The following is a 19,231-nucleotide window of genomic DNA, read 5'->3' as shown; positions in this document are numbered from 1 at the left end:
TCCAGAGGCACACAGCATGTGGAGCTGGCCTCCAACAGGTCCGGCCAAAGGAGCTAGTCGTGAGCTTTGCGCCCGAAAATAGCACCTTGATCTTGACGGGCGAACGCCGTTGATGTCCGCCCAGGCCAATGAGAGGCCGCATCACACTGCATTGGCTCGAGTTAAGCGCTGGAGACGCAAGGGTGGGCTGGGACTCGAAGGCCACTGGAGGAGCGCCATGGGCCACTTGCAGATGCCCTGAGCATCGCGCTTGGTCGCATCGAAGTGGATTCTTGATAGGCTGGAGGCCGTTGGTCGCGCGGCAGGAAAGGCGCTTAATTTTTTCGAGGAGGTGGGTATCGAGAAACTAGGCTGGTGCTAACATGTGTGTGTTGTGTGTCCCTTGGGTGCAGTACAGTAGGCGAAGAGCATCTTGGAGGGGAGCAATCAAGACTGAAGGACAGAAATTGGCAAGGATCGTGGATATTTGGGTAGCGCTTTTGTCAGCGAGATCTTTAACATGCTTCTGCTCTCTTCTAGGCGCTCAGACACGCGGCCGCCTTCCATCATTTAGGTGCATTTATATAGACTTTGCAGTATGCTTATAGCGTGCTAGTTCAACATAGTACCCGCTGTGGTCAGCAGCACTACCCCGCTATTAGCTGCGAGCAATGGCAAAGACCCACCGCTTCATCTGGGATCCGACGACAGACTCGAGCCTGGTAGAAAAGCTGCATCTTGCACACTTGGAGCCCCACAAAAAGTCATGAATATCACTAACTGGTCATTTGAGGATGCCATTACCTAGATATGATAAACACACGACAAGAAACTAAGGAACAACAAGGCAAGGTCACAGCCTCCTAGCAGCGGCACATACTCGCACGTTCAAAGTCCTGGGTAGTCCCTCTCTAGCAGTCTCTCTATTGCTCAAAACTCCGAGACTTGTTCCATGCTGATCTGCGAGAATGGCAGTGAATTTGGATGTCGTGATTGAGCTGCAAAGACTGCTCATACATACACCTATGCAATCAGTGTACCAACTTAAAGCACGGGTTAGAGACGCGCAAACATTCTCCGTTGTTATGTGATAAAGATCTGATAAGACTGTCGGCCGCGTGATATCGACAAAAGATTCTTCACAGCTGCGCGAGACATAAAGTTTCTCGACAAGGGGGAATGACCAGAAGTTGAAAGAGCGCCTCAGTTTTACAAGGATTAGAATGAGAGCCTGATTCTACACCTAAGCTACGTGAATAACTATGCAACGACACTTTGGGAGATGACAGCGCGGGAAGAGGGATGCAGTAACAACCCATGGTGGTTTCACAGTGAGGTATACCCCTTCTGCCAAATAGCATACTCTATTTTTTATTTTTTATTTTTTATTTTTTTTATTTTTTTTTTTTTTTGCTTGTTTGCCTTGATAGCCTTACCAGTGACGATCGTACGCGAACTACGACGTTTGAAAGGAATCATGGGCCCAAGAAATGCATTTCACGAGTTCCAAGCAACCTATGCGCTTCTTTACAAACGTAGAGCCAGACGAGCCCCCGATCAAGCTTTTCCTCATATAATTGTCATCACTTACGACACTCTTGTCCCCAAGACCGTACCCTGAGAAGTGAGCTGCTACTGGCAGTGTGTATTTTTACGCAGCAGTCATGCGTTAAGTCCGTGGCTGGAGCATCAGACATTTCCGGTAAGAGTTACATATGTCATTGATACGCACTTGAATCATCATTCGTAACATATCTAGGTTGTAATGCCAAGTGTCAACGGAACAAGTGGTCAAATATTGCAACTTCACACCAAGAATAGCCATTGTAGTTTGCGTCTCTCGTCAGCTAAGCTTTTCTATAGATAACGATAGTATATCAGCCATCGGGCTAGCCATGCTAAGATGGGTGTTGGCAACACCGATGGGTGATACGCGCTTTTTCACTCAGCCAGTCAATACCTCAATTGAAGAAGGAGAGGATTTTCGAAATGAAGAAGATCCATTGGCTTCCAAGTAGAGAAAGCTCAACTATTATGATGCAAGATTATCTAATCTAGGGTACAAGATTCCCAGTTGGGTGCTAAAAATGTATGCTATCCTATATGATTCGATATGTATGTGCTAGAGTCCTGACATTGGTAAAAAGCAGACGAAAAATGATAACCTACCAATATAGCGCCCACCTGATATTGCACCAATCTTTCACAGCAGAGGAAATTTAAACTTAAATCTTGGCAGCTGGGGATAGAGAGTAGTAAATACCAATCAAACTGCAAAGTCGACGACTTATTCAATTCCCATGTCTCTTTTAGGACATCTAGCATCTCTGGTATCTCTAGATCCCCGGCGCATAGCTGCGTTACACTCGGAAAATAACTTCCGAACTAAAGAGATGAGGAAGCACCATGAGGGCTTTCGTGTCTTTCTTTCCAGTGGCGGTGAAGGTTTATACCGGTTCATCGTCGTATTCTCCAAATATCTCCCATCTATTGTGGGGATTTTAGGAGATGTTGCCTGCGCTTGATTTGCAAGAGTTTGTGGGCGAGAGTTGGCCGCCACCTCTACACTGACGAAGGATTTGAAGATGCATCATTCCATTTCTACGTCCAAAATCGACGTAGGTTTTAGTCTTAAATCTATCGATTTAAGAGGTGGCTCAGGAGTGACATTCCCATATCTACATACCCTTGGAAATAGCTGATAAGCGTGAGATATATATGATTAAAATCTTGCGATGGGATAACTCGAGATTATATAGGATTAACAAACCGATAGGCGCCCGTGCCGTCAACCCAGGCGGGCAGCAATCTGGATAAACTATCGGCTCCTTGCGAAACTAGGTGATTCTCAAGATATTTATTAGGCGGCATTCTTTCTGCACAGGAAACATCCACGTAAAGTCGTGCTTGCTACAGGGTAAATGTGCTAAACGTTAGTCTAAACAAAGCGTTGATCCCCTACACAAGAGTATGCATATGAAAATAGGCGCGTCTGATGATTTTCAGGATTTTCAGGGCATCTTACTCGATACAGTTAATGAATCACGCTCATGGAACCCTTGTTTCTTATTTTTTTGCAGATATTTTCAGAAGATAACACCAACGTTATCCCTCAATACATCACCGAAATCGCTATCCACCATATCTCCAGTATTCCTCCAGCGCTTCTCCTATTGGCGCGGCTATTATCACCGGCTAAAATGCCATTGGGCCTCTTATAATTGTGGGTAGCAAGCAAATAGTTTTGGGTCACCAGGCAAGCCCAGGAACATAGAATCACTGCCAAAGTTCTAGGGAGAGCAGAGTAGCACGGCGCGGGGTGCCTTCGAGATCGGCTTAGGCTTACGAGAACGAAACACGCTTCTCGCAGCGCAGCTGGCTCTATCTCTCCAATGAGCCATCGTGGGGCATCCGTTGGGAAGAAATTCGTTCGCGTATGGAAAATGTCATATGGCTGATTCGCAATGCGGGGATGGAAGGATTTTCCCTATATAATAAGATGATCAGCTGGTTTGGAGAGAGATTTTCTCCCTTTCTCTACTCTGCTCCCACGTCATTGTGATTTTTCTTGAAGCTGAAAGTGCTACCCCGCCAAGCGTTTCGCTCTTACAGTAGACTCCAGCACCACAAATATCGACATGGCGACTCAGACGGTTAACAAGGATGCGATCAGCGTAAGAGAAAACCACCAAAGGAGAGGCAAAGGGCGTTGAAACTCAAACACGTCGAGTGGGCTGACAGTTGGACTTGGCGAAACAAAACAGAACCTTTCTTTTGTCCTGAACAAGCCAGGGGATGTCACCTTTGAGGAGCGGCCCAAGCCCACCATCGCCGACCCCAACGATGTCCTCGTCGCGGTAAACTACACTGGAATCTGTGGCTCAGACGTCCATTACTGGGTCCACGGCGCCATTGGCCACTTCGTCGTCAAGGACCCAATGGTTCTCGGCCACGAATCCGCCGGCACCATCGTCGAGGTCGGCTCTGCCGTCAAGCACCTCAAGGCCGGCGACCGCGTTGCCCTCGAGCCCGGCTATCCTTGCCGCCGGTGCGCATTCTGCCGCGCTGGAAAGTACAACCTCTGCCCGGACATGGTCTTCGCCGCGACGCCGCCATACCACGGCACCCTGACCGGGCTGTGGGCCGCTCCCGCCGACTTCTGCTACAAGCTGCCGGACAACGTATCGCTGCAGGAGGGAGCGCTGATTGAGCCGCTCGCCGTGGCCGTTCACATTGTAAAGCAGGCGCAGATCCTGCCCGGCCAGTCGGTTGTCGTGATGGGAGCTGGCCCCGTAGGCCTCCTCTGTGCTGCCGTGGCGAAGGCGTACGGTGCATCAAAGATTGTCAGTGTTGACATTGTCCAGTCCAAGCTGGACTTTGCCAAGGGCTTCAGCTCCACGCACACCTATGTATCGCAGAGAGTGTCGCCCGAAGAGAACGCCAAGGCCATCAGGGAGCTTGCGGATCTCCCCATCGGTGCCGACGCCGTCATCGATGCCAGCGGTGCAGAGCCGTCTATCCAGACGAGCATTCACGTCGTCCGTGTGGGAGGCACTTACGTGCAGGGCGGCATGGGCAAGAACGACATCACATTCCCTATTATGGCCATGTGCATCAAGGAGATTACGACCCGGGGATCGTTCCGCTATGGAGCTGGAGATTATGAACTGGCTGTTGAGCTTGTTAGAAGTGGCCGCGTTGATGTTAAGAAGCTGATTTCGAGCGTTGTAAGCTTCGACAAGGCGGAGGAAGCATTCCAAAAGGTCAAGACCGGGGAGGTTATCAAGATTTTGATTGCCGGACCCAACGAGAAGGTGTAAAAGACACTAGGAGATAAAAAAGGAAAGTAAAAAATGATACCAAAATAAATCAAAAGAGAAACAAAAGAGTAAATACATAATGTGCAGCAACTAACGCTGCATCCCAACCTTGATTGTGAGACACGCATATACCTACCCATGATGCTGCTACTACTACAAGTAGGGAGTGGTAATCTTTTGCTGAAGGATTCTAAAATGGCGTGTTGATCCTTGCAACGAGAGCGAGTGGCGGTCACCAGAGACCCCAAGAATTGAGGCTCTCTGTACTTGCTGCGGATGCTGCAGGCTGAAGGGCGCCAGTGACACAGAAGCAATCTCCCGGGGCTGTGATGGACACAAAGCAGTGATAGTACATGTCGACTGCACAGTATAGCATGAGGAGTGCAACGGTGTTAGCCATGTATAGTGCACCAGCAAACCGCCTCGTTTAGCGAATGGCCTGAGCCTGCCTGACGGTGTCACAGACGGCGCAGAAACCATAAGTATCGAGCCTAGCTTGGGCAAATCCTGGCATGCCAGACGCAGCTAACGACGCTGGCGCAAATGCTAGCTGGTGAGGCTGAGTTGGACGGGCTCGCGATAGGACCTTGCACAACGGAAGCTGGGTCACGACTGACTGCTTTCCGCGGCGGATCCTCCTCTGTCTGACGGCCCAATCTCTTTAATCTAAAAAAAAATTTAAAAAAAGAGCTTTTTTCACGAGTGGTGCCCAAAAAAAGCTGGCACTTCCACGTGCCTCATACGAATGCTGAAGAGAAGGACAGGGCAAGCATCCGTGCTTGTAAGACGGCGGAACCAATCCCGCGCTCTGCCGATCTTTGCGATTCTAGCATCAGGCCAGCACCTTAATTGGACCCCCTTCGTTTCACGAGCTGCCTACTCTGATCAGCCCAGCGCGGGAGCAACTGGTACTGTAAGTAGGTCGTGCAAGCAAAAAGGATCGGTCGTGTAGCTGCGATGAATAGGCGCCGAGCCATGCAAGCTGACCAAGGCACATGTAAAGCTGGCCAGGACACATGCAAGGGATGAAGCTCGCCTCAAGGCAATGCGGATGGGCGTGTCTAGCGCATGCACATGTATCCTTTTATTCTTGTTAATTTTTCTTTGCTTTTTTCACCCTCCCCCGACATTTCGATAGTTTCATAGCACATGCTGCACAGTCCAAAAAAAGCCAAAAAAAGCAGGGAACGGTGCCAAAGGATCCGCCCATCGGAACTGACAAATCGGCGCCATCCTGGGACCCGTGCGGCACCAATAGCTGATCCGGAGCTTGGCTCTCAACCTCATTAAACATCCAGCCTCTCATGCACGCCACATGTTGCAACGCATCCCACCCTGACCGCATCTGCTCGTTCTACAAGTAGGTACCTACAAGTATTTCCTCAGAATCTGCGTCTCGCCTAATTGTCTTTGCTGTGCCCCATGCCCACCCACACCTCTTTTTTTCTTTTTGCTGCAGTTTCATGCCTTGCAAGGTCTTCGGAGCTGCGCTACGACATTTCTGCATTGCTCGACTTACACGTTCTTAGTCTGGCGGGTCCAGAACACCATCGTCACAGCCGCACCCCGGCTAGCTAGCCCAGCAGCAACTTGATTGTGACAGTCCGACGTCCCTGGGTTTTGAGCCCGGCCCAAGCTCACAGCGGCATATTGGCATCAACCTAAACAACAGACCCTGGACTGCGGCTGAACCCGAGGGGGGACACCAGCGCTGTTAGTGCCGTCGTTGGCGCCAGAGGGATGGCACGCGAGACTGCAAAAGTTGATGGATGATGGGGACACTGACCCGGCAGTCTGCCTCACCGACCGCTCCTAGGCTGATAGAGCTGCCGGGCGGCGGAGACCAAAGAGCGAGTCGTCTTGCTCGGCCGAAGGAAATAAGAATGCCGTGCTATCCCGCTTTCCCTTGGCTGTTGTTATCCTGCCATTTCCCGCTTCGTTCATTCTCTATATGACAAGCTGCCAAGGGTTTCTTGTCCTGTAGCAAGATTCTAGGACTACTTTCCAGCAGAATACAAGGAATAATCGGTTGCTATCATCCGCGAGCTCGTCTTCAACATGCAGCAGCCTCAAAGCGAACAGGACCATGTCCTGGTCACACCCCTCTGGGTGTTTGTCAGCCGTATCTTTCAAATTCTCGTTTCTGTAATCATCCTTGGCCTGGCTGCCGATTTGGCGCACGGAGCCTATCTTGATGAAGAAGGCCTTGCCCTGGCTGTTGTAAGTCGATGCTCCCTCTTCTATTCTCTCCACGTGAATGGTGAATTTCAAAAAAAAAAAAAAAAAAAAAAAACATTCAATCCTAACAATTAGTTCAACTAGTCTATCATTACTTGGATCGTTACACTGTATGCCATTCTTACCGAGCGGCTCCCAACGCTGCATCACCTGTATCATGTAGTCGCCGTCATCGTCCTCGACGGCGTCATGATGATTCTTTGGCTCGCGACCTTTGCTGCTGTCGCTGCCAAGCGCGCACAGTTCGTCTTCAACGTTTCTGTGAGCCAATGCTTCAACGATGGCAGCCTGTTCAACAGCGAAACATGCTTCAAGAAGCGCGACATTAGCAAGCGCGATGTCATCCTGTTCAAGCGCGGTGCTGCTGAGCTTGCTGCCATCGCTGGCCTTGGTGCTTTGGTCTGGTAAGTTGGAGTCGAATTGAATTGTATTTGATTGTCTCATTGCTAACCATGAATATAGGCTTCTCTTCATTGCAACCTTTGCCTGGACTCTGCACTATTTCCTCAAGGGACGCAAGGAAGGCAGATTCTTGTTTGACAACGAGGCTGTCACCCCCCAGACCATCGCCATGGAAACGAAGCAAGATAATCAGGCTCAGCAGCAGGCTCCGCTCCAACCTCAGCCTACTGGTCAGCCTGCCGCACAGTATCCCCCGCAGGATCAATACCAACAGGGCCAATACCCCCCTCAGACCACCAGCCCTTATCCCCCTGCTCAGTCTCCTTACCAGCCGCAAACTGCCTACTCTCCTCCTCCCCAGGAACAGCAACAGGCGGCGTATGGCCAGTACCCCCCTCAGCAGTATCCTCCTCAGCAGTACCCCCCACAGGGTTACCATGAAGCACCCTCTGAAGTCTCATCTTCACATCCTCAGCAGCCTCCCTACCAAACCTCATAGTTGACAAGGGGTAAATTGGTTGAAAAATGGAGATTAAGAGACGGGATTGGAGAAGTGAGTCATTGGGCGCATTTTATTTATGGATATCCCACGGGTTTATGGTTGGCTTGGGTTAAAGTACATGTAATGAACTGGATGAAACGCGGCAGATACCTCTATTACGAAGCACAAATCACTGCCATAAGCAGTTGATTTTTAATATGTTATTTTATACACTTTCAATCTCTAAATTGCAGCATTCTGTGAAGAACCAAAATCAGAGATGGATGTGCTCTATTTTCTTTGTGATACATCCATTTCGCTGATGTTACTGAGTGATTTCAGTGTAAGTCGAAATAGGTAGGCGGTGGGAATTCTGCCGCATTATCGGCCCAGCTCCAACCCCATCTGACGATTATTCAGAGGGTCCGATCCAGCTCATGATCGAACCAACCTCCATCGACATCAACTCTCGAAAATTAGGCAGTAAAGGCGCCGCATAGGTGTTTAAACCCCCGACATTAAATCCCTCAGCCACCGCTCCTGAACATTGCGCACCTCAATGGCCGCGATGGCCACGCAAACTCCCGAACTCCCTCAACCGCGGCTCGGCGTCCCGTCTCGGAATCCGCTGCCTTTGTCCGCTTCGCAAGAGTCTCAAGTTCGGGATATTTACTATGCTAGAGTGCGAAAACTGTGCGCCGATGAAATTAAAGGTATGTTGACATACATTGGCAATTTTTCAACTCTTTTATTTTTTTGCATCGTTATGAGCTTTGTCGTGAAAGTGGCATGACCCCCCTCGTTTTTTTCTCTCTCTTCGGCCAATTGCTCTCGCATTTCTCTGCATTGGCACAATGATAGAAGCTGTTGCTAAAGAGTTTTGTCAAATAGCATTCGCCGACTGCGCCCTCGGCCGAACATTCAGCGTTTCATTTGCCTGCAAAGCTGAAAACCACGCCATGAACGCCTGCATGGTGCAACATGCCACTCAAGAACAACAGGACGCCGCCCGAGAGGACTGGTTCGCACTACGAATGGAACGACAGAAGCAGCGCGAGAGGAAAGCCAAGATGGCGGCGGCTCAGGAGGAATTCATGCGAGAGTGGTGGGGACTTCCAGAGGAGGTGAGGCTGTCGAGACAGAAGGAGATGGAGAAGAGAGGGGAGAAGATACCTCCTGCAAGACCAGAGGCCAGCGCTAAGTAAAGTGGCTGGCTTATTGCTTTTGGCCAAAAACAAAGGGCGATTATTGGTTTTTTTTTCTTCTCTTTGTTGGCGTTTAATGCTGGGCGCAAGTAAATTGGGTTTGCATGATTTTGAGAATCAGTTGATGAGAGGGCGTGTTATGTGTACAGATATAGATATACGGGAGGAGGGGGGACTACGGCTTGTATGATTATGAAGATTTGGATACAAAAAGTTAACCTAGGCTGCGTTCCGGATGGACGCAATAGCGCAATTATAGACGGCTAGAAACTCGCTGCTTGACAAGCTCTAAAACCTCCTCTGCCACTCCCCACGAGAGCTCGTATCCCCTCCCACCGAGGCCATACGCATGGACAATCGATCTCGCAGCATCGTCCTGCAAGCCCTTGATGCCACCAGCTGGAATCTCCTCCCTCTCCAGGCGGATTCCGCCACGACGAGTCGGTCTCCGGCCAACAATGTCCCCGAGCGGCTGCAGCGGCCCGTCTGCCACGAGGGCAGGGTACGTGGCGGCGGCGTTGGAGAGCAGGCGGGCGCGAGCCTCGGCGCTGGGCTCGGAGTCCCAGTTGTCGGGCTCTTTGGTGCCGCCGATGATTGTGCCGCCGTGGAAGTTTCGGGGTATGCAGAAGCTCCAGGTGCCGTCTGCGTATTGGCGTGTGTAGGTGATGGCGGAGGGGTTGGAGACGAGGCATGTTTGGCCTAAAGTGTGGGCAAATGAACACATGTAAGCATGTTGATGCATGCATATACGAGAGGAGAAGAGAAGAGAGTAGATGCAGGATAAGGGACTTACCTCGCGTAGGAAACATGGCCGTGTCGTTGAATCCCACCCCGGAGCAGTTGACGACGATTGGAACGCCTGGTACACCCTTGAGAAGAAACGCTTCGTTTACGTTACGGAGCTCCATTGACATGATTTTCCCTCCCAGTATATGGAACTGGCGAAGGAGAAAAGAGCAATAGATCATGGGGTTAAGACACCACGTCTTGTACTCATATCCATAAGTCACCTTGTCATCAGGAAAGTCCTGCTTGCCCAGCAGCTTAAACTCCTCAAGACCAAGCTGAGCGGCCTTCTCCTCCGTCAAGTCGCCATGCAGGGGGGGCGCAACATCAAAATACTCGACGCCCTTCATAAACGTGATGCCGGCTTCGGGAAACTTGGCCACGGTGGCCTCCATGTGGCGGTACGTCGTGAGGGAGAAGCCGTGCTCGCGCTGCTCGGCCGCGTTGGTGGGGAGAACCCAGCGGTTGTGGGCGCCGGCCCATTGCGAGCTGTAGTTGATGAGGGCGCGCTTGTTGGCGGACTCGTAGGGCGTGGGGAAGTCCTTTGCGACGATGGTGACGCTGTGGCCGGCTTGTTGGAGGCGAAGGGCGGCGCTGAGGCCGATGACGCCGGCTCTTTTTTTATTAAATTTTGTGTTAGTTGATGTAGTTTTTGTGTTGGTGAGAATGGATTTTGGGAGAGTGGAATGGAATTACCCAATCACGATGATGTCAGACATGGTGGTGTGAATTGTTGTTGTGGTGTAAATGAAGGATGAGTTTCTGCCGTTACGGCTTGCAACGCAGTAATATCAAAGCCGAGATTTAGAGAGACAAGCAGCTGTATCTATATTTTCATGACGGTGTTGATCAAGCCCAAAGAATATCATCCCATTGCTTCCTCCAATAACACGCCGCGTGACGCATTTACCAACAATTCCTCCTCGTTGAAAGCGTCATACGGTGGTTGCTGCAACGATGTTGAGTCTGCCTTCTGGCGCCGGCGCTCCGACTCTCGGCGCTGGCACGCGGGGATGTGGAGTTTGGGCAGACGGGGAGCTGGGACAGCCAATCATTGGTCATGCGGGGAAGGATATCTACATGAGGCGAGAGGGTGTCGTGGATAGGCAGGTTTGTATCGCAGCGTGCTCATTTACTTGCGAGCTATTGAATCTTGGGTGAGGCTGGCTGCAGGCGGAGGCTTGAAAGTCTGCCTTTGTGCTGTGCTTCGGTGCCAAGGATGGGATGTGGGATGGGGACTAGTCTGCATAATGCACAGGAGTTGAGTGTATCTGTGAAGTGAAGTATTTAAAGGATTGATAAGATGAAAAATGAAAAGGAGAAAATTTACCAGCGCTTTTCGTTGGGGAGATACGGAAGTGCGGCAGTGTTAGATGCAGTTGGTGCTATCTCGTCTCATAATATGGTATGTATTAGGAATGATATAAGTGTGCGGATAGAGGCTGGAAATACGCACTGTATCAGAGCATGTGATCGAATTCAATTATATATATAAAGAAAGACGGTAATTAAATAGTATTTAACATGGTTATCGCGAATGATGCTCAGATGCGCAAACATCAACTTATTATTGACAGCTTCGCTCAACTACAATGGTGCATATATATACGGAGTAAGCTCAGAACTATACCATGGTCGACACTTTGTGGCTTCTAGATTTCAACCAAGGAGTAACACGCAGCTAAGATATGCATACAGATGCATCATAGTCTCTTGATAAAAGACATTTGCGAATAAAATCATTACCGACGGCGTCTGTCATGAGTGCTTGTTTACAATCATCTCCTTATCCGCACCAAAGCTGAGCGCAAGTAATGAACAGACAGTACGATAGATGGGGTCTGAAGATGAAGAGGGCACTTGATAATTCTCATTCTCATAAATCCCCATACAATAATAATATACCTATATATATATCGCCCATTTGTCATCTTGCTATTTGTCAAATTAGGAAAACGCTGCAAACAGAAACTCCCCGGGGTGGATCGCGATCCGAACCGGCCAATCAGCCCGCATATCCGGACCTCGAATCGAGAAATTGGCCCAGTTAAACTTGCTCATTGAGGAGAGAAACACGTCAATGGGGCTCTTCGGACTCGATCTGCCTGCGCGGACATATTTCGCCACGGTTATTTCCACATCTGGCAATGTTCTCGACACTATATGTTTTTAGTCGTGGGACTTTTTTTTGTCTTTTTTGCCCCCGTCGTCGCCTGTCGGAGATATAAACGGGGGGGTTCTTGATTTTAAGGCTTGTTCAATAGGCTATCTGTAGTTACTTGAGCTACCAAAAGCTAGCAATCTGGAAAAGAGTGTAGGAAATAAAACCGGCGCTATATACGGTCTCACCATGGCTTGCCTCGCATCTTACGCAACCCCCCACCAATGGCTTCTTTGGAATCAGAAATCGCATTACTGTTCGACAAGAACAGGAGTGCAGGGTCCATGCGGAGATGCGGTGTCTTTTCACTCTCTGTTACGTTGCAGAGTGAACAAATCGTATCCTCAGGATCAGGATCGTATATACCTACTGTACTCCTGCATTGGTATCAAGGACCTGATTTGCGCCAACAGCTCACTTGCTAAAGTTGACACGAGCCATGTCTTCTCAACGCGACTAGTAATCATCTCAAAAGGATCCGTAGCATAAAACTATCATGGCTACGTCGTACGTGAGCCGCTAAATATCGGTGCGGGCTAGACACTAAACAGCCCACATGGACATCTTACGGTTGTCGGACTTGATCCGTTTGGGCTGTGCAACTCAATACGCTGGGTAGGAACCACTAAAACTAACACTCACTGTGATACTTTAAATAAGACCACCTCTCTCCCATTTGGCTCAACCCCGTCTTTACATCTTTATATCCTTTAAGCGTTGATCTCGTTAAACTCACACATACAAAATGGTTGTCCTAAGACCACAGTCAGAAGTTGGCCATGCGCCACCCCCTCAGACAGCGTACAGCATCGTCACCAACTTGCCAGGATGGGACACGCTCCAGAGCGTTCGCGATGGAGACATGTCTCCCATGGCAAAAATCGTCCACATCTACCCGCGCTTTGGACCGACTCAATTTGCCGGCAAGGTGAGTTGAACTCGCCAAACTGACTCAAGGTGACAAATAACTGACCACATATATCCATCATAGCTCGGCCAGGCGGTAGCAAACAAACTGGGCTACGAGAACAAGGGCTGCATGGTTTATCTCAACCCCATCATGTTCCCATACACCGCCGGCCACGTCAAGAACTCGCACCGCGACGAAGCTGCCATTGACCCGGAGAACCTCACCTTCAAGTGTGTCGACGTGGCCGGCCACCGCATCTACGCCGTGATTTTCGAGCCGCAGCATGCCAAAGCCCTCATGCTTAGCTGGGGCAATCCCGGCCTGGGACTCTCCATCCGCATGGCAGAGCATCTGCTGGGCAACATTGACAGCCTGGTCGAAGTCCCATTTGATGACTACAAGAACCCTCCCAAGCCCACGTTCACGCCCGATGGTCCAGCGCACCAACTGCTCCGCGAGCGCGTCAACAAGTTTGTCCACCGCGCCTCCATCAACCCGGAGCTGGTCAAGAGCCAGCCCAGCGATGTCTATCTCTTCCCCAGCGGTATGGCTGGCGTCTTCCACACCACGAACCTGGTGCAACAATATCGCGCCGGAACCAACGTCATCCTCGGCGTAGTCTTCCACAACACCCAGCATCATCTGCTCGAAGAGAGCCCCAACGGATTCAAGCACTTCGGCAAGGTCGACAAGCAGGGCCTTGATGAAATGGAGGCATGGCTCGAAGGGGAGACCAAGGAAGGCCGAAAAGTGAGCTTCGTCATTGTCGAATTCCCAGGAAACCCGACCTTGGAGAGCACAGACTTGCCCCGTCTTAAGAAGCTGTCCGAAAAGCACGGCTTTGTGCTGATTGTCGATGACACCATCGCTGGCTTTGCAAACGTCGACGTGCTGGCACACGCAGACATTGTCCTCACCTCTCTCACCAAGAGCTTCAACGGCAGGGCCGACGTCCTCGGTGGCTCCATCGTCCTCAACCCTCTCTCCCCCCACTACAGCGAGCTGTCTTCCCGATATGCAGAGACTCACAACAACGAGCTCTACGCCGGCGATGCCGAGGTGATACTCGCCAACTCGCACGATTACCTCCAGCGCACACGCCGCCTCAACCGCAACGCAGAGGCCATGGCCACCTTCCTGCACAGGACAATTGGCCGCGACGACTCTCCCATCGTCCGAGTCCAGTATCCCAGCCTGCTGGCGGACAAGCCCAACTACGATCGCTTCCTGCGCCGCAGCACCGTCGAGCTGCCCAACCCAGGCTACGGCTGTCTCGTAAACGTCGAGTTTGAGAGCGTCGAGACTGCTCGTGCCTTTTACGACCGCTGCGGCTTCTACTCCAGCCCGCACCTGGGCGGCCACGTCACCATCATGCTGGCATACAACATGATGATGTTTGGCAAGAAGCCGGCGGAGAAGGAGGCATTTAGAGGATACAACGCCGCTGAGGAGAGTATACGAATCTCCGCTGGTTTGGAAGATGCCGAGGATCTGATTGACACGCTCAAGGATGCGCTCGATGCGGCGACTGAAGTTAAGAGAAAGGCTACATCCAATGGTACTAGCTAAAGGGAGTATATACATACACATACATACACACACATATATATTCTGCAACTAGCAAGCGAGAGAGATGGTATCTAATAATGACAACAAAAGTTTGAGTCCAAATATGTGATGGTGAGCTGGTAAGCTGATGAGAGTGGCTTATACAGGTTCATAATAAATAGCATTCCTCCATGCCTTGCTACAAGAAGCATTAAGCATCTCAATCACTACCAGCAGGCCATATATCAACAGATAAAAAAGAGAAAAAGAGAAGAAAAAGAGTAGAAATAGACTTTTAATATCAATCTCTCACTTGACATGAACAACCTCCCCCCGCATGCTGCTCCACATCGCCCTAGATCCCGTCTATTAAAAGCTTCAGCCAAAGCGAGTAATCCTCTTTCGGAGCATGGACCTTCAAGAATTATTCTCCAAACAGGAAATAGTGTCAAAGCATCGGCCAAAGATCTCTTTCTTACCCCAATCTTCTCTATTTCATCGCCCAAGTTTCTCCACCCCCCATCTAGCGGAGTCTCCTCCCCATCTCATCCTAACCACATCAGGTAACTAACCGGAGAAGCTCGCCGATGCGCCCTCCCAGCGATGCTGCTCTCAAGAGGGGGATCAAGGACTCATGATTGCCTTTTTTTTTTAGGTTTTCTCAAGGTGTGGTCAGTCTCGGTTAATAGATCTCTTGGTTTGAGGGAGAGACCCTTGCAACGATATGTCATTCTCGATATATTTGCTTGGATGGGCAAAGCGGCACGCGGGTGATGCCGTATTCGGCGCGGCAGTCCTTTTCTCTTGCCATTTCCCAAACAAGGCTTCAAGATCGAGGAAAAAGCTGGTAGCTCTTCATGTTATGGTGGCTGCTGGATGAACATAAAAGGGGGCCAGGAGCTGCACTCTTGGAAGCCTTTGATATTGCATTGGGCTAATAGTCTCTAATCAAAATATCCTTCATAAACTGCTTGTGAAATCATCTCTTCGTAAATCATTTGCCAAAATGACCTGCACTCAGCATTACGCTACAGAGGAATTTCCCTCCGAAGCCGGCAAGGAAGTCACCACCGTCTATGCCGACGATCCAGCCACAACCGCTGAACTCTTAGAGTCTCTTATAAAGAGAGACGGTGCCGTCATCGTCAAGAATCTTTTCCCCCAATCTCTCTGTGCGCAGATCAAGCAAGATCTGAAGCCTATATTTGACTCGGATAAACCAGATCCTGCTGGCTTCTTCCCCAGCACTACAAAGCGTGCTTCTGGCATTCTTGCAAATTCACCGGCTAGCGCCAAACTAGTGGTGAATCCCCTCTTTCAGTCCGTCGCGGAGAGGATGTTAACCAGTAGATATACCTACTGGGAGGGTCAAGAACAAAAGAGTGTGGCAGCAAAGCCACAAATCGCAAGCATAGTAGGTTTCCGTGTTGAGCCTGGCGGTAAGCAGCAGCCTCTCCATAGAGATGACGCGGATTATCACACTCGAAACTGCGACATGCCGGTAATGTTGGGCTGCGTCACGGTAAGATTGTTGTTCGCTCTCCATGCCATTGGCGTGAATGTTTGGCTGAATAATGATTTGCGATCTCTAGGCGCTATCGAAGACGACAAAGGAGAATGGTGCAACTGTCATCATTCCAAAGAGCCACTTATGGGGGCCAGACAGATGCCCCCTCGATGAAGAAACAGTTTCAGCAGAACTGGAAGTCGGAGATGCTGCCATATTCGTTGGCAACGTATATCACGCAGGAGGTGCAAACGTCACCAAGTATTCCCCCCTGGCCCCAATTCAGCTCCCAGTCGTGGTAATGACGCTAATGAGTATTCAATGCTCCAGAGATGATGCACGTGAAACAATTGGCGTATTTATGTGCAAAGGTACCCTGAGGCAAGAAGAGAATCAGTATTTGGAATTGCCACCAGAGGTAGCCAAAGCCCAAGGATTCTCACCACAACTGTTGCGTCTCTTGGGATATGGGCTCTGCCCACCAGCTTTAGGCCTATATAAGTATAAAGACCCAATGGAGGAGATATTCAACGTCTTGGACGCAGAAACTATCCGCAGATAGAGTAGTGTGTGTAATTCAAAGAGGTCCTTATGTTTCATACAACAAGAATTCTAAGTCCGTTCGCTTGTAGCCGCTGTGCAACCGGGAGCCAGTTGGGCTCTGGGCCGTTCCAAAATTCAGTCAGAAAACTACGAATAGTTTCGTACTGATTGAAGCCCGTCATATTGATTACAGTATCAAGAATCGTAGCAACTTTGTGCTGTCTTTCTGCATCGCCATGACACTCTGTGCCCGCAATGAAAATCGGCCACGGTAAGTTTTGAACGCAGATGGAGATATTCTCAATCTGATCAAACTGGTCAAACAGCTTCATAACTGAAGCTAGCCAATCGAAATTACCCGGTGTTGCATAGCCCAGGCATCTGTATGCATAGACAACCGCTGCATGATGGTATAAGTCCACCAATCTTATGAAGTCACGGCGGACAATTGGCGGGCTCATTTGTAGCTTCCCCGCAATCATCAACGTCTGGCCTCTTGCCTGCTCGAAACGTGACTGGATTTCAATCGCGGTAAAGCTTTCGGGCCACTGTGACACGTCGATGGCTTCATTAACGGCCATGGACCGCCGTGATGCTAGGGTGATTTGATGCAAAAACGAAAGGTATTCGGAGAACAGAACATGGCTTCCAGAGTTTGGTGTCGGAAGAACTGTTTCCGCCACATCGATCAAGTCGAAAGACGTTGCTGAGCCTAGAACTTCATGAATTGCGAGCTGATTCCTTAGAAACGCAAACAGGCCCTTGTTACATGCTTCGTTCTGTCCAAAGACATTGACAATCCTCCTTGCAGCAAGGCGATGGCCTTCGGCGGCCTCCGAGTGATTCTTGGCCATCTCATAGTTGGCAATTACAAGGATGCAGGCCAACATCCACTCTGCGTTGGCAACATCCGCACGCGTATTCAGCTCCGCCCCGCTGATGAGCCGGCTATTCATTTCTCGGACCTGCCTCTGCAGCACTTCCAAGCAGGCGTCTCGAGCCTCTTCGTGATATCGGGCCAGCTCGGTTGGGAATTTCGTGGGCCCGTGATAGCCATGATAAAGAGAGAAGGCGGCAATGGCGAACCGAAGACCCGGGGCGTTGGCAGCCATGGGCAGCATTCGTCGTCGATAGTCATTCTCTTCCGAGTCGATCCAAACCATTCGCCCCGCCAAATTCTTGTCATAGTATTCGATTATATCCGGTGAAGACGCCCAAAGTGTGAAATTGAGCAAACTTGGTGTCGCCGAGGCGGTTTCTATAGCCTTATTGATACTGAGGGCCGCTGGTTCTATCGCCTGGAGGGCCTGTGAAGCCGCAACAGAAACCGAATCCTCGTCTGTTGGTGCCGGCAACTCCATAGGCACCGAGCCCGCCACAGGCAGCCGTTGACCTTTCAACTTACCGCGGACAGCCACGCCATCAGCCCATCTTAGATGCCTCCCATATCCTGGACAGCTGAAGCCTTTCTTGATGCATTTTGAACAACCTGGACGACCGAGGTCACATCGAATGCGTCGCCGCATACAGGTGCGGCAGCCTATATAGAAAAAAAAAGTAGTATATTAGCAGCTGTGAGCGGAAACAGGAAAAAAGGTGTACGGTGCGAACAAGGCTTTTCTGGCTTTACCTTTTGATGCTTCAGCCGAGCCCTTTGAGCTCATTGCAGTCAAAACTGATAACCATAAACAAATTCATCAATCCTGAGGCCTGGAAAGTACTGGCGGGGGGATGGAGCCCTGCAGATGCCGTTTTGCAAGTGTTTTGCTGGGTGGGCGTGGAGGCAAGAAGCAAGAAAGTGAAAAGGCGGCGGCTTCGGAGAAATAAATATTACCTGATTAGTTCGTTTACGTACAAGCAACGCATCGCCTTATCGTCATCCGCCAGCGCCTCTAGGCTAATAGTAGCCTGTTGCGCACGAGCTTTAGCCGCGGGTGCCTTCGATGAATGCCGGACAATGTCCGTTTGCTACGACTCCAGCTGACCCTCGTGAAACCCGGGGAGAAGTGACAGAAATAATGGATAACGAGATAAAGCATGTAGATTTTTTAACTCGGCTTACTAAAACTAAGATAGTTAGGTAGTATTCGATTTTCTAAAATTAGCTAGCACCAAGATACGACTCTTTCTGCATTTACACCAAACTACTTAGGTACTGACTCTGTCTTCAAAGAAACATGCTTGGCAAATCATTTGGTGCTACAGAGGAAGCCATCTTTCTTCTTAATCGTTCTTTATAAAACAGTACTTTCTGATTAAAAAATTTTTTTTCTTCTCATGGTATCCCGTTAGTTGATTATGTAGAAATAAAGAATTGAAGATGATTGCATGTCGCACAGGCGGTGACACTGTCTCACGGCGACAATTGGCAAACCCTTTGAGCGCCACCGCGGTGATTCAATCTCGCAGCTCTGTCGCAAAGAAAGACGAAAATACGATGAAAAAGTGAAATGAAAATGAATCACCATAAACGAGGCATAATTCACAATGAGGTGAATGGGTCGTCTGTTTTGGAGCACCTACAGCGCACCAGCTGCCACTCCTGTTCCCCATATCAACCTCTCGACGCGGGACCGAGACTCGATGCCTCAGACGATTCTCTTCTGCTTTTTCATATTTTTCCTATCAACGCACAGGCTGCTATCCACTCT

General features: G+C 49.9%; 7 protein-coding genes across 7 annotated transcripts; 5 read left to right on the top strand and 2 right to left on the bottom strand.

Annotated features, from left to right (window-relative positions):
- Window positions 1–3,267: 3,267 nt before the first annotated feature.
- On the top strand, window positions 3,268–4,912 carry TrAFT101_005968 (uncharacterized protein). Its single transcript, XM_024905250.2, has 2 exons — window positions 3,268–3,653; window positions 3,744–4,912. Exons 1-2 carry the CDS (start codon window positions 3,618–3,620, stop codon window positions 4,797–4,799), a joined length of 1,092 nt encoding a protein of 363 aa, XP_024760487.2. The 5' UTR covers window positions 3,268–3,617; the 3' UTR covers window positions 4,800–4,912.
- A 1,164-nt stretch (window positions 4,913–6,076) lies between these two features.
- On the top strand, window positions 6,077–8,176 carry TrAFT101_005967 (uncharacterized protein). Its single transcript, XM_024909845.2, has 4 exons — window positions 6,077–6,159; window positions 6,329–7,019; window positions 7,122–7,441; window positions 7,500–8,176. The coding sequence occupies exons 2-4, from the start codon at window positions 6,858–6,860 to the stop codon at window positions 7,936–7,938; spliced, it is 921 nt and encodes a 306-aa protein (XP_024760485.1). The 5' UTR covers window positions 6,077–6,159; window positions 6,329–6,857; the 3' UTR covers window positions 7,939–8,176.
- Window positions 8,177–8,377: 201 nt separating this feature from the next.
- Window positions 8,378–9,421, top strand: TrAFT101_005966 (uncharacterized protein). Its single transcript, XM_024909844.2, has 2 exons — window positions 8,378–8,633; window positions 8,812–9,421. The coding sequence occupies exons 1-2, from the start codon at window positions 8,480–8,482 to the stop codon at window positions 9,123–9,125; spliced, it is 468 nt and encodes a 155-aa protein (XP_024760484.2). The 5' UTR covers window positions 8,378–8,479; the 3' UTR covers window positions 9,126–9,421.
- TrAFT101_005965 (uncharacterized protein) lies at window positions 9,302–11,163 on the bottom strand. Its single transcript, XM_024909843.2, has 3 exons — window positions 10,608–11,163; window positions 9,919–10,526; window positions 9,302–9,824 (listed from the first exon to the last, which is right to left on the bottom strand). The coding sequence occupies exons 1-3, from the start codon at window positions 10,628–10,630 to the stop codon at window positions 9,379–9,381; spliced, it is 1,077 nt and encodes a 358-aa protein (XP_024760483.1). The 5' UTR covers window positions 10,631–11,163; the 3' UTR covers window positions 9,302–9,378.
- A 1,512-nt stretch (window positions 11,164–12,675) lies between these two features.
- On the top strand, window positions 12,676–14,795 carry TrAFT101_005964 (uncharacterized protein). Its single transcript, XM_024900271.2, has 2 exons — window positions 12,676–13,000; window positions 13,064–14,795. Exons 1-2 carry the CDS (start codon window positions 12,818–12,820, stop codon window positions 14,549–14,551), a joined length of 1,671 nt encoding a protein of 556 aa, XP_024760482.1. The 5' UTR covers window positions 12,676–12,817; the 3' UTR covers window positions 14,552–14,795.
- A 14-nt stretch (window positions 14,796–14,809) lies between these two features.
- TrAFT101_005962 (uncharacterized protein) lies at window positions 14,810–18,564 on the bottom strand. Its single transcript, XM_024909842.2, has 3 exons — window positions 18,211–18,564; window positions 16,481–18,120; window positions 14,810–16,413 (listed from the first exon to the last, which is right to left on the bottom strand). The coding sequence occupies exons 1-2, from the start codon at window positions 18,242–18,244 to the stop codon at window positions 16,634–16,636; spliced, it is 1,521 nt and encodes a 506-aa protein (XP_024760480.1). The 5' UTR covers window positions 18,245–18,564; the 3' UTR covers window positions 14,810–16,413; window positions 16,481–16,633.
- Window positions 15,537–16,658, top strand: TrAFT101_005963 (uncharacterized protein; the record flags this gene model as incomplete). Its single annotated transcript, XM_024900242.2, has 3 exons — window positions 15,537–16,052; window positions 16,123–16,298; window positions 16,368–16,658. The coding sequence occupies 3 exons, from the start codon at window positions 15,537–15,539 to the stop codon at window positions 16,597–16,599; spliced, it is 924 nt and encodes a 307-aa protein (XP_024760481.1). The 3' UTR covers window positions 16,600–16,658.
- Window positions 18,565–19,231: the final 667 nt, after the last annotated feature.

The sequence above is a fragment of the Trichoderma asperellum genome, chromosome 3, assembly GCF_020647865.1.
Source record: "Trichoderma asperellum chromosome 3, complete sequence".
Taxonomy (NCBI): Eukaryota; Fungi; Ascomycota; class Sordariomycetes; order Hypocreales; family Hypocreaceae; genus Trichoderma; species Trichoderma asperellum.
Note: the sequence above shows the minus strand (reverse complement) of the source record. Positions and strands in the feature narration are given on the sequence as shown.

What these genes read in the sequence shown, in the direction of transcription:
- TrAFT101_005968 (XM_024905250.2), top strand. Translation starts at nt 3,618, where the DNA reads ATGGCGACTCAGACGGTTAACAAGGATGCGATCAGC. An exon ending in TTAACAAGGATGCGATCAGC is followed by an intron (nt 3,654 to 3,743) that starts GTAAGAGAAAAC and finishes GAAACAAAACAG; the next exon opens with AACCTTTCTTTTGTCCTGAA.
- TrAFT101_005967 (XM_024909845.2), top strand. Translation starts at nt 6,858, where the DNA reads ATGCAGCAGCCTCAAAGCGAACAGGACCATGTCCTGGTCACACCCCTC. An exon ending in AAGGCCTTGCCCTGGCTGTT is followed by an intron (nt 7,020 to 7,121) that starts GTAAGTCGATGC and finishes TAGTTCAACTAG; the next exon opens with TCTATCATTACTTGGATCGT. An exon ending in GGCCTTGGTGCTTTGGTCTG is followed by an intron (nt 7,442 to 7,499) that starts GTAAGTTGGAGT and finishes CCATGAATATAG; the next exon opens with GCTTCTCTTCATTGCAACCT.
- TrAFT101_005966 (XM_024909844.2), top strand. Translation starts at nt 8,480, where the DNA reads ATGGCCGCGATGGCCACGCAAACTCCCGAACTCCCTCAACCGCGGCTC. An exon ending in GTGCGCCGATGAAATTAAAG is followed by an intron (nt 8,634 to 8,811) that starts GTATGTTGACAT and finishes TTTGTCAAATAG; the next exon opens with CATTCGCCGACTGCGCCCTC.
- TrAFT101_005965 (XM_024909843.2), bottom strand. Translation starts at nt 10,630, where the DNA reads ATGTCTGACATCATCGTGATTGG. An exon ending in TCTGACATCATCGTGATTGG is followed by an intron (nt 10,527 to 10,607) that starts GTAATTCCATTC and finishes TAATAAAAAAAG; the next exon opens with AGCCGGCGTCATCGGCCTCA. An exon ending in GGCCATGTTTCCTACGCGAG is followed by an intron (nt 9,825 to 9,918) that starts GTAAGTCCCTTA and finishes CCCACACTTTAG; the next exon opens with GCCAAACATGCCTCGTCTCC.
- TrAFT101_005964 (XM_024900271.2), top strand. Translation starts at nt 12,818, where the DNA reads ATGGTTGTCCTAAGACCACAGTCAGAAGTTGGCCATGCGCCACCCCCT. An exon ending in CGACTCAATTTGCCGGCAAG is followed by an intron (nt 13,001 to 13,063) that starts GTGAGTTGAACT and finishes TATCCATCATAG; the next exon opens with CTCGGCCAGGCGGTAGCAAA.
- TrAFT101_005962 (XM_024909842.2), bottom strand. Translation starts at nt 18,244, where the DNA reads ATGAGCTCAAAGGGCTCGGCTGAAGCATCAAAAG. An exon ending in CTCGGCTGAAGCATCAAAAG is followed by an intron (nt 18,121 to 18,210) that starts GTAAAGCCAGAA and finishes TTTTCTATATAG; the next exon opens with GCTGCCGCACCTGTATGCGG.